Raw genomic sequence first — 11,929 nt, forward strand, 5'->3', positions numbered from 1 at the left:
AGCTGGTAAACACGTTCTTTTTGTGTGTGTGGAAGAAGTTGAAGGATATACATTTATCAGTGTTTTTTCTACAAGGCTTTTTAAGCCTACAGAGTGGTCCAGATACCTCTTTAAAACTCTGTATAAATCCATACCTGGACTAACCTTCTATAATCCAGTATGGAGATACTTTAGCTGGTCTGTTTGTGTCCTTGTGTGTGTGTCTGTTTGTCCCTCTGGTTCTGCCCTCAGCCCTGGGGAGAGGTCTGGCAAAAGCACAGCCATGAGTAAACTTAAACTAATAGAGGTTACGAATGTTCATTTCTTAGTTTGTGTAAGTAAGGCAGAGAAGAATAATACATTATTTAAACACAGTATTGTGCTAGTTGTTAAAAGGTGTGTGTGTTACAGTCACAACTAATGACTTCATGAAAGAATGAGAGGGATGGGAGGTGTGTGTGTGTGAGTGTGTGTGTGTGTGTGTGTGTGTGTGTGTGTGTGTGTGTGTGTGTGTGTGTGTGTGTGTGTGTGTGTGTGTGTGTGTGTGTGTGTGTGTGTGTGTGTGTGTGTGTGTGTGCGCAGGTTGCTACCCTTACGATCCTGATCATGTGACCTCTGCTTGCTCTTGCTGCTGGTTATAAAGCACATGTTGGATGTGGACTGTGAGGACTGAGTTCCTACCTAGAACCTAATTCCTAGACACTAGATCCTGCTGCTACTTCCGCCGTGCTCTGCTGTGAAAGAGGTACATTCCTGGCACCATGGATTCTAGCAAAAAGAGGTTCTGTGTGTAATATGGATACTCGTAATTGATAAAGGCCTCTATATAGAGCTTTCACACTTCTGGAAGTAAAATGATGGATCTGTGAGGCTAGAACAATGCAGACAGGACACGGATTTAATACCATTAAGTATTAGAATATCCCGTTCTGTTCTTCGCCGACACTCATCCTTTCAGAGCTGTGTGAATAGGGATGGTTTGAAAATAAGGCTGTGGCCAAAAAGTTTTACCTGTGGTCAGTGCCTCAATCTGTGGTTCAATTTTCAGAGTACAACCAGGTGATGTGAAGCTGTGCTGATCGGAGACCTGAGTGATGAGCTAACTAGCTTGGTGGGGTGATATGTTGGTGGGAGATGTAAACATTAGAAGGGAGCTGTCGGCCCAGAGATGAGGGAGGGTGTAGGAAGGACCACGAAAGGAGAATAGGGGCGTATGTGTACTTTTTCACCAACTTTGTTTTATCTTGAATAAGCATGTCTCTTGTCCTGGTGTAATCACATGGTTTCTTTATACATGCTTAACCTGATAACGGTTTATGGCTGGGCTGGGACGGACTGAGCTGAGCAATGTGAAGAAAAAATGCAATCGACTATATTTTGTTTCTATTCACTAAGAGGACTTTTTGAGTCCACACAATGCGTGTGTAGCCGGTATTTCCCTATATAGGTGAGACCGTGGAGGGAATATTGGCTCACATTGAAGTTAGTTACGCCCTATCCTAGATTACCAAATTATTTTAGGCAGGCAGCAGCACGAGTGTGTTGCCTATTTAAACCACTTAAGCACAGCATAGCAGACATAGGTTAGCGAACGTTGCATAGTTACCCCTGATAACGATATGTAACTGATTATTAGTCTGCTCCTTTAGTGGTGTTTTCACAGGGGCCGAACACCGCTTTGCATACCTCCATATATTTATGTTTTAAAGTGGAAACTTACATCATAACGTGCAGCCAGTCGTATAACTGCGGCTCTCTTAACAGACTTGATTGTGCACTTGTGTTTAGGATATGACTGGCTATAAAGCTATATTCATGCGTGTATAAAACTGCAAGGCCACTGTGAAATCTAAATTCTGTTGGGATTGTGTAACATCTTTAAACTAGTATGGGCGCACTTCCGCAAATTCCCCTTGCCAGAAGAGCGTGAGTGATGTATCAGATGGCCAATAACACCGCTTTCAGAAAGGCAGTTTATCCAATGGTAGGGCTGTTACGTAGGTGATCATGTGCCACACCTTTTGTGAACGTCGAAAGTCAAATAATCCATTCAGTGACAGTTACTTGTACTCAGTTCGACTTGGTGGGTCAACATAGCGTCTGTTTATATCCTGTACGTTGTTGTTGGGTGAAACAAGGTAACTTGCTTTGATCGGAGTTTATTCGTTACCCTTTGATGGTGTTGCGAAACATATAGTTGCTTTTGGTTAGTCCTGATCTGTGTGGGCTACGCCACCCCAGATTTCTGCCGCGCCCCCCTTAGCTCCTTCTGACATCCAAAAAGGTTACATGTTGAAGCTATGAAAAAGTCTGTTAGTGCTTTCAGTAATATGCATTTGTGTGGCCAAGTCCATCGCTGTGATCGAATCGTTCTGTTATTTTCCAATTGCAATACTTGAAGACTTTTGCTGAAGTTATGGTTGTGAAACATTGTAGTTCTATCTCTCAAAAAGAAACAAAAAGACACATACGTATTTTTCTACCGTGATCTTGTGGGACTTACAAGTGAACCCGTCGAACTGGTCTGTCTTTCAGATGGCGACTGATTGCGTGTCGAAGATCGAGCTCTCCATCTCGTGCAGCAACCTTCTAGACAAGGATGTTGGTTCGAAGTCTGATCCGCTGTGTGTGCTTTTGCAGAGCATTGGTGACGACAAGTGGGCAGAGGTAAGAATGAAGAGGGGGGCCGCGTTTGGGCAGACCCTTGAGAAGAGATGAGGACTAGACGGGCGTGGGAGAAGAAATTGAGCGGCTGAAGATATGATGCGTGTGTGTTTGTATGTGTAGCTGGGCCGTACAGAACGTGTGAACAACTGCCAGGACCCCTCCTTCAGCACGCGCCTGCGTGTGGACTACTACTTTGAGAAGGTCCAGAAGTTGAAGCTGGACGTCTACGACATCGATAACAAGTCTGTGGACCTGAGCGATGACGACTTCCTGGGAGGGCTTGAGTGCACTCTGGGACAGGTGGGTGTCACTCATCAGTACTTCCATCACAGCCTGGACCGATTGTATGGGATATATGGGAGTCAGGTGGCTGAGCGGTTAGGGAAGCGGGCTTGTAATCAGAAGGTTGCCAGTTCGATTCCCGGCCGTGCCAGATGACGTTGTGTCCTTGGGCAAGGCACTTCACCCTACTTGCCTCGGGGAGAATGTCCCTGTACTTACTGTAAGTCGCTCTGGATAAGAGCGTCTGCTAAATGACTAAATGTAATGTAAATGTATGGTCATCAAAATGATCTTACTACTAACCCAGTCAGGGTCAGCTAAAACCGGGTGATGCTAGTTGTGGGAATTTTTTTAAGGAACTTTCATTCTGTTGAAATCCCTATAAAGAATCCAGGTGATGTTGTCATAGACGTTCAGTGAAAATCCCTAGACTAGAGTATCATGATAATGTCCTTTAACCACTGTAGATACTGGATAGATGATTCCATCAAACAGATAAAGATCCCATCCACTATCTTCCCTTATTCACCCTAATCTATAATAATTTAATTGTGTAGACCAGTGTTTCCCAACCCTTTTTCAGTCCTGGCACCCTTAGAAACGTTTCTAAATTTTTTCGAACATTTGCCAGGAGCTGAGCGTGCGTGCCCACTCATGTCAGTCGACTCATCCAGCTGCAAGGAACATTTGTTGAAGGATTTTACACAGCACCCCTGCTCTCTTCAGACATCACTAACACCTATGTGTGTGTTTGTGTGTCCCAAGATTGTCTCCAGTAAGAAGCTCACCAGACCGTTACAGCTGAAGAAGGGCAAGCCTGCTGGCAAAGGAACCATCACTGTGAGTGAAACTGTGTGTGTGTGTGTGTGTGTGTGTGTGTGTGTGTGTGTGTGTGTGTGTGTGTGTGTGTGTGTGTGTGTGTGTGTGTGTGTGTGTGTGTGTGTGTGTGTGTGTGTGTGTGTGTGTGTGTGTGTGTGTGTGTGTGTGTGTGTGTGTGTGTGTGTGTGTGTGTGTGTGTGTGTGTGTGTGTGTGTGTGTGTGTCACTTGTGGCCAGCATGAACTGGCTTCCTCTGTAGATGTCTGAAGGCACCTTTAAAATTTACATTTCGGCATGCATAGTATTCTATGTAAATAACTCTAATTTGTGTCCGTTATGGAAATCTTCTGATAGTGTCTGTGTGTGTGTCGTGTGTGTGTGTGTGTGTTCCAGATCACAGCAGAGGAGATTAAAGACAACAGATCCATAGTTTTGGAGGCGGCAGCTAAAAGCCTGGATAAGAAGGTAAGCAGAGATGAAGGACAGTAGAGATTTGATCAAGCCTCTCGTCATTCCGACTCAGCACTTACAGAGGTGTGTGTGTGTCAGGATCTTTTTGGGAAATCGGACCCATTTCTGGAGTTCTTCAAGCAGGGAGACGATGGCCAGTGGCAGCTGGTGCACAGAACAGAGGTAAACAGCACAATGCTACACACACACTCCAACACAATACACACACTCTACACAAAACAACGACACACACTCAACGTTTGACACACGCCAAAGGTACCTCACGTACACATCGGCAACACTGATGCGCTCCACACAAGACACACTTAGAATGCAAGAAATGTTCTCGTCTGTGGAACATGGAAGACCATTGTGTGTTCCTCTGTCAGGTGGTGAAGAACAACCTGAACCCATCCTGGAAGACCTTCACCGTGCCGCTGCAGACCTTCTGCAGCTGTGACTTGGAGAAGAGCATTAAGGTGAGTGCCGTCTGGAGGACAGGACCATGACACTAACTTATACACCCACAGCCACACACACACATGCATACACACACACACACACACACACATACCATAAAGAAATGCTCACTTGCTCTGGAAAATTAGTGTCTAACATACGTGTTTGTATTCCCCCCATTTTCCCCTCATTGTGTTGCTTTCCGGTATGAAATTCGCTATTTAAAGTTTGATTTGATTTACACCCTCCACCCACGCAGGGCCTAGCATGCTCTATAGGACCCGTAGTCGTATTGTCTGAAAGGAAAAGCTATTTCTTTGTGTTGACTCCCTGCAGGTTTGTTTCACTGTGAAGCTGTGTTTCCAAAGCCTGTCCTAATGGATAGTAGGGCTGGGCGGTATGGCCTAAAATGTTTATCACGGTATAATTCGTAAGCACTGACGGTAACGGTATATATCATGATATATTAGTTATTCTTAAAATGTCATGACAATCCGCACCGCAGCAGCTAATCTACCGCACTCGAACGGATTTGGATTGGGTAACTCCGGTGTGTCGCATGAGTTGAATGTTCCAAATGTTGCAATGTTTAATTGCCATGCAGACCGACTTCTCAGTAGCCGACGTGTTCAACAGTAGCCTACGTTTATGGGATCGCAAGAAAACTCTGTAAAATATTTGTTGTGAGTTAGCTCGAGCTATAAACAATCATTACATGGCTGAAGAGGACACTTCGTCGCGTCGCCGGGTGGGGGGGGGGGGGGGGGGGGGCTGGTCATGTAATGCATGCCGCACTATCTGATCAAAATGACATTTCTCTCTACAGTCAGTGTTCGCGCAAGAAGGTGGAACGTAAGGGAGATAACCTTTCCAAAACCTGTAAGGGCGTAATAGTTTGTGAAAGACCCAGAGAAACACAAATATCTGACGAGGCAAAATCCCGGACAGTTTTGGAATTCCCTGCCGGACGCATTTTTTAGGTCTCGAAAAGAGGACATGTCCGGTTAAAAGAGGACGTCTGGTCACCCTAGCTGAATGGCTACAATAAACATTTCACGATTCTAACCAACCTGGCATTGGATTTGTCAAATGGATTCTGGTAGATTGTTCATATTCGCGCACATGCATGGCTTTGAGGTAGTGAAAAAGATAGTGTTTCCACCTTTGGCTAGCACAATTTGACGACACAAATTACAGAGCCTATAGGCTACTGTTTGTTGGTCGATGTCGGATAACCGGTGAGAACTATCACTTCACTTATATTTTATACCAAACAGAAACACTTAACTTAATACATTTATTAATATATCGTGATATCCATGATATGGCAAAATCCACATCAACGCAATACCGGTATTCGCGTTCATACCGGTATACCGCCCACCCCTAATGGATAGACTATCAGTCCTGATCTGTGTGTGTACTACTGGCAGGTTGTGTGTTATGATAAGGACGAGGACACCAGCTCTGACATGATTGGCCAGTTCACTTGTACGGCTGCCAAGCTATTGGAGGGCAAAGAGCGGTGAGCCCCTCTCTCGCCCCCCCCCCTCCTTCTCCTTCTCACCTCTGCTCTCCTCCTCTCCTCTAGGTTCACTGCTCTGACTATGATAACGATGGCTCGCATGACCTCATTGGTGTTTTCCAAACTAGTGTTGCACAGCTGCAGAAAGCTGCCCATGGTTCACCGGTGAGACCATGCTTTTCCTTTCTATCTACAGTACATCAGTGTTCACTCCTTCCGTCTCTCTCTGTAGTAACATTCACTCCATCCTTCTCTCTCTGTAGTATTCTTCAACACTTGTCTATCCTCCTTCTCTATCCTCTACTCTGTCTTTATTTAGCCCCACTTTTTCCCAATAGGGCTTATTAGAAACTGTGTATCTATCTACAGTGGGTAGTAACTTCTTTTAGGTAGAAATGTTGTTGGTCCCTCTGACTTCAATCTTTATGTCAGTATGACATGCTTTAGTTTCTGAAATATATTAGTGTGCTTTACAGTGTAGAGGATCTGGTGATTACGATGTGATCAGGTATCAATGTTTGACCACTAGTGTGCGCTGTGTCCCCAGGTGGAGTTCGACTGTATCCACCCTGAGAAACAAAAGAAGAAGAAAAAGAGCTATAAGAACTCTGGAGTGGTCATTTTCAAGTCCTGCCAGGTAGGTCTATAATATTGATATTTCCACAGACGTTGACTTGAGTTTACCAAGACTACAGTACCCATAACTTAACAGCAACCCTGTCCTGGTAGCATGTGGCTGTCCATCATGGGACCCTGTGAATATATGTGTCCATGGTAACAAGTGGATGTGTCCATGGTAACAAGTGGTTGTGTTCGTGTCCATGGTAACAAGTGGATGTGTCCGTGCCCATGGTAACCAGTGGGTGTGTTCTCCCTGCAGCTGGTGGCTCAGTACTCGTTCCTGGACTATGTGATGGGTGGTTGCCAGATCAACTTCACGGTATGCCACTCTCCCTCCCCAGCATGGCGATGATGAGGGTGGGGATAGCTCACCTGAGTCTCTCATCGTAGCTGGACATTACATTCTACTCTCTTGAATATTCCAAGACCATTCTATGGTCCTGAAGGTTCTAAGTGTTCTGCTGTCCTTGTGTCCAGGTGGGAATAGACTTCACGGGGTCCAACGGAGACCCTCGTTCCCCCAGCTCTCTGCATTACCTGAGCCCCGACGGGCAGAACCAGTACCTGCTGGCCACCTGGTCTGTGGGTCAGGTGGTGCAGGACTACGATACGTAAGAGCCTACATTCTACATTCTACACCTTATATTCTACACCCCACATTCTACACCCCACATTCTACACCTTATATTCTACACCCCACATTCTACACCCCACATTCTACACCCCACATTCTACACCCCATATTCTACACCCCACATTCTACACCCCACATTCTACACCCCACATTCTACACCCCACATTCTACACCCCATATTCTACACCCTACATTCTACACCCCACATTCTACACCTTATATTCTACACCCTACATTCTATGTGCACTCCTGATTCAAATTCATAGGTCATTATCAAGTTCTTCAGAAGCCTGATAACGACCGATTCATTTGAATCAGGTGTGTTAGAGCAGGGATACATAGAAAACATGCAGGACAGGGTCTCCCAAGGACCAGGATTTAGGAAGGCTGCTATGCATTACACCCTAAACACAACACACTAAATTCTTCAAACTTAAACACTATACTTACGCCCTGATCTTCTGCCCTCCTCTCGTCTTCTCCTCAGTGATAAACTCTTCCCGGCTTTTGGCTTCGGAGCCAAGGTTCCTCCAGACTGGCAGGTCTCCCATGAGTTTGCACTGAACTTCAACCCCAGTAACCCCTACTGCCAAGGTATACACCACCTGATCCTGACCCCAGCCCCTAGAACTCCTAGTCCAGCAGTATAAACACCCTAGCCAAAGCTGATATAAGCCCTAGGGGCAAGCTGCACAGATACAGTACTGAGTCCTCAACTACACTGCTGTTTTGTTTGTGTGTGTGTGTGTGTGTGTGTAGGTGTCCAGGGCATCATAGAGGCTTACCGTTTGGCTCTACCCCAAGTAAAACTGCATGGTCCCACCAACTTCTCTCCCATCATCAACCATGTCGCCCGTCTCGCTGTTGGGGGAGCACAACAGAACAACGCATCTGTAAGCTTACACACACGCACACACACACATGCAAACACACACACACACGTACAGAAAGTTACAATACACACACAAAGGCAGACACACTGCTGTGTTAAACACGTTTAACTAGCCGTATTATCATCTGTCAGTGACTCGTGTCTTTTTCTCTCTTCCTCCTCGTTTTCCTCTTTCTTAGCAATACTTTGTACTGCTGATCCTGACTGATGGAGAGATCACAGACCTGGACCAGACCCGTGACGCCATCGTAGCCGCCTCCCGCCTCCCCATGTCAATCATCATCATCGGAGTGGGCGAGGCCGACTTCAAGGTGCGAGTGACGATCACCTACTGGAGCTAAAGAAATATAATATATTAGTGCTGTCAAACGATAAAAATATTTAATCGCGATTTATCGCATTAATGTCTTAGTTAACTTGCGATTAATCACAATTAATCGCACGTTTTGACATTTGACGAGGGGGCGGAGAATTTGCATCAGCTGTGTGCTTGGCCATCAAGTGGTATTTCAGACTGGACGTGCTGCGATGATAGCTCAGTTCACAATGACAAAACACACAGATCACTTTGGTATTGTCAATGGAAGCATTTGGAAACTTTTTAAAAGTAAACTTTCCATTCAGAATCTTATTGGCATCCATTTGGCGTCTCGCGCTCGCCATCCACTCAAAACGTAACGTTAGCCTACTACTCTTTAGCTGGCTCGCAAGCCCAAACAAGTGTGCGCGGCGTGCCTGTTGTTTTGTTTCCGGTCTAGCTAGATCTGGTGTGATGTTGTAGTTTTTCTAACGTCAAATGATTTTGCGTTAACGCCATTAATAACGCGTTTAACTGAGCACTATAATATATATTCAATAAATATAATTTGCCATTCATCTAAGATGACTTTTGATTCACAAATGCATTAATTCATATAAACACTCACTTGTTGGTTGGTTGGTTCCCAGGCCATGGAAATGCTGGATGGAGACGATAGCGTCCTCAAGTCCCTGAGCGGGGAGCCAGTGGCCCGAGACATCGTCCAGTTTGTTCCCTTCAGGCAGTTCATCAATGTACGTCTCTGGAACCCTCTGGTCTCTTTCACAGACACGTACCTGTAGGATAGTACCTTAAGGATATTACATTGATACACTTATATTGTTACACCTGAACATTCATGCCAATGAAGCATATTGAATTGAATAGTACCTGTAGGATCGTACCTGAATGACGTGGTCGCAGCAAAATAATGTAGAACAGTACTGAAGCTGTTGGTAACAGCAGCATGTTGCAGTACAGTCCCTGAGTTTTCTGGTCCGTGTTGGAGACTAGCATATCCTGATCAGGACACACCAGTCTATCTTAGTTGCATGAGGTACCTACACTGTAACATGTCCTCGCAACACTCTCATTGTTTTCTCTCTTTGTTTTCCCTCCCAAGGCACCTAAAGAGGCTCTGGCCCAGAGTGTTCTGGCTGAGGTACCCAATCAGCTGGTGTCTTATTTCAAGATGAGGAAGCTTGACCCTATCAGCCTTCCTGGTGCTAAAGCATAGACCCGCCTCCGGGCCATAGATCTACCTCTGGAGCCACATCTCCTTGCCACTCCATCTCCTTACCACAGGGGGCGCCAGAGGTCTATGCAGTCACTTGATCAGACTGTAGAACCACTTTCTGGAATCATCCATGGTTGACTATATAGAGGTTTAGACAACACTCGTCACAATGTGGAAGTTTAGCAACAGAACCTACTAGTAGCTAAATCTCTCCCCTAAAAACAAAGTTACACAATTCGTTGCAGAAAGTGAAATTCTACATAATGATAACCAAGAAAGTACACGTAAATACTTTTAGGAGCCAATGTTTGACTTTTCTTGCCAATCTTGTTTTAGTTACCACAAACTTGTCCCATGTCTGTCCCATATCCATAATGAATCTAGTTTTACAAAAGGCTCATGGGTAATTAATTGACTTTGTCCAAACCTTGATATATTCAACCTCGGAATCATCTCCAACTGTGATCTTCTAACAGTGCCTTGAAGACCACTGTTTTACCTTGTAATCCCCCTCTTAACTATTCCTCCCTTGTCTACATATTCATCTATAGTGTATGTGCTGTCTGTCATGCTAGCAAGGAGGAGACTGGTCTTCTGACAAATATTATTACATTTACATTTTTACATATTATTAATCTTTTTATATGAGTTTTATCTAGAATGTTACCATAGACACACCCTATGTGTCATGTGTTCCACACTTTTCTCCCTCAGAACCTAATGAGCTTGGGCCTAGCACCCTCCTAGCTAGCTGTTACTATTACTAGCTAAACTGTGCTGTCTAATGCTTTAGCTGCAAACCAACTTCTATGCAAACTAAAACGCCTTAAATGCTGCAATGGGAAAAGAGTTCAATACCTTTTTCAATTCAAAACATTAGGAATTTATTAAAAACTATTCAATGAAAAGAAAATCGATAGATGGATTGAAATGCCATAGGATTTCTGATATTCTGTACCAAAGACTAAAAATATATACAGTATATGCCTTAGAGTAGTCCTGAAGTTGCCATAGAATCATGTGACAATACAGAAATCTTTAACAATCAGGTTGTTGCTAGTTAATTATCATGATATTCAATAATGGTTTACTTTTTTACATAAAGGAGAGTTTAGAAGTGTCAAATGTATGTTTGGTTTTAACCCATATATTTTTGTAAAGTGCCAACATTGATTTGGGTCTAGAGAGTGTGTTTAGTTTACCAATGCTGTGTTACTTTCATGGTAGCAACTAGGTTTACAAACATGTCAAGCTCAGAGCTAGACGCTCTCCCAGCACACCTGGACAGGAGACATGGCTAGGATACAATTGCTTGCTATCTGTTTACTCTGTAAAGGGAATTTTTATTTCTTATTGAATATGGGAACTATCTTATCTCGTTATATGTAAATTCTCCACTAAATTGGGTGTTTGCTATTGTATCTTTAAAAAAAAATGTGTGTAGATGACAAAAACATGTTGCTGTTGATAACAAATGATGTTTGTGCCACGGTCTCGGTTGTGGTCAGTACTATCATTGTTAAAATAATTGTAACAATTCCAAAATACAGTTTGTTCATTATTCCAGATGCTTTCATATATTTTTCTTTACATTTTATTTCATATATATATATATATATATATATATATATAGCTGAATAATGGATTGTTACTCTGGCCAGGACCATATCAGGGTTGTTATGTATCTGATGAGACTTGAGATATTATGTCACTTTAAGGAACATGTTAAATATTATGAATCATAATATAAAAAAATTATGAAATGCCAATCACCAGACATATTTGAAGACTGCTTTGTGCTTATTTGATTCATTAAATCAAAATAAATTACATTCATGCCAGACATATTTGAAGACTGCTTTGTGCTTATTTGATTCATTAAATCAAAATAAATTACATTCATGAGAAAACCATTACAGGAATTCTTCAAGCATCTCTTTTGTGATCTGTTCCCCTGAAATGAGCTGGGCCGTATTGTCATGTGCCAGGGCTGGACCTGCCCTTATAGTTTTCAGTTTTTATCTGTCTGTTCTTTCTGTCGGTCCCTTTTGATTTTCAATTACAGGC

The 11,929-nt window shown here is 43.6% G+C and overlaps 1 protein-coding gene across 1 annotated transcript; it reads left to right on the forward strand.

Moving 5' to 3' along the window:
- Positions 1-2,004: 2,004 nt before the first annotated feature.
- LOC136959437 (copine-3-like) lies at positions 2,005-11,428 on the forward strand. Its single transcript, XM_067253804.1, has 16 exons — positions 2,005-2,117; positions 2,515-2,646; positions 2,767-2,946; positions 3,694-3,768; positions 4,140-4,211; positions 4,296-4,379; positions 4,586-4,675; positions 6,247-6,345; positions 6,728-6,817; positions 7,061-7,120; positions 7,279-7,412; positions 7,923-8,029; positions 8,195-8,328; positions 8,507-8,638; positions 9,276-9,380; positions 9,749-11,428. The coding sequence occupies exons 2-16, from the start codon at positions 2,515-2,517 to the stop codon at positions 9,860-9,862; spliced, it is 1,608 nt and encodes a 535-aa protein (XP_067109905.1). The 5' UTR covers positions 2,005-2,117; the 3' UTR covers positions 9,863-11,428.
- Positions 11,429-11,929: the final 501 nt, after the last annotated feature.

This window comes from Osmerus mordax, chromosome 1, assembly GCF_038355195.1.
Source record: "Osmerus mordax isolate fOsmMor3 chromosome 1, fOsmMor3.pri, whole genome shotgun sequence".
Classification (NCBI taxonomy): domain Eukaryota; kingdom Metazoa; phylum Chordata; class Actinopteri; order Osmeriformes; family Osmeridae; genus Osmerus; species Osmerus mordax.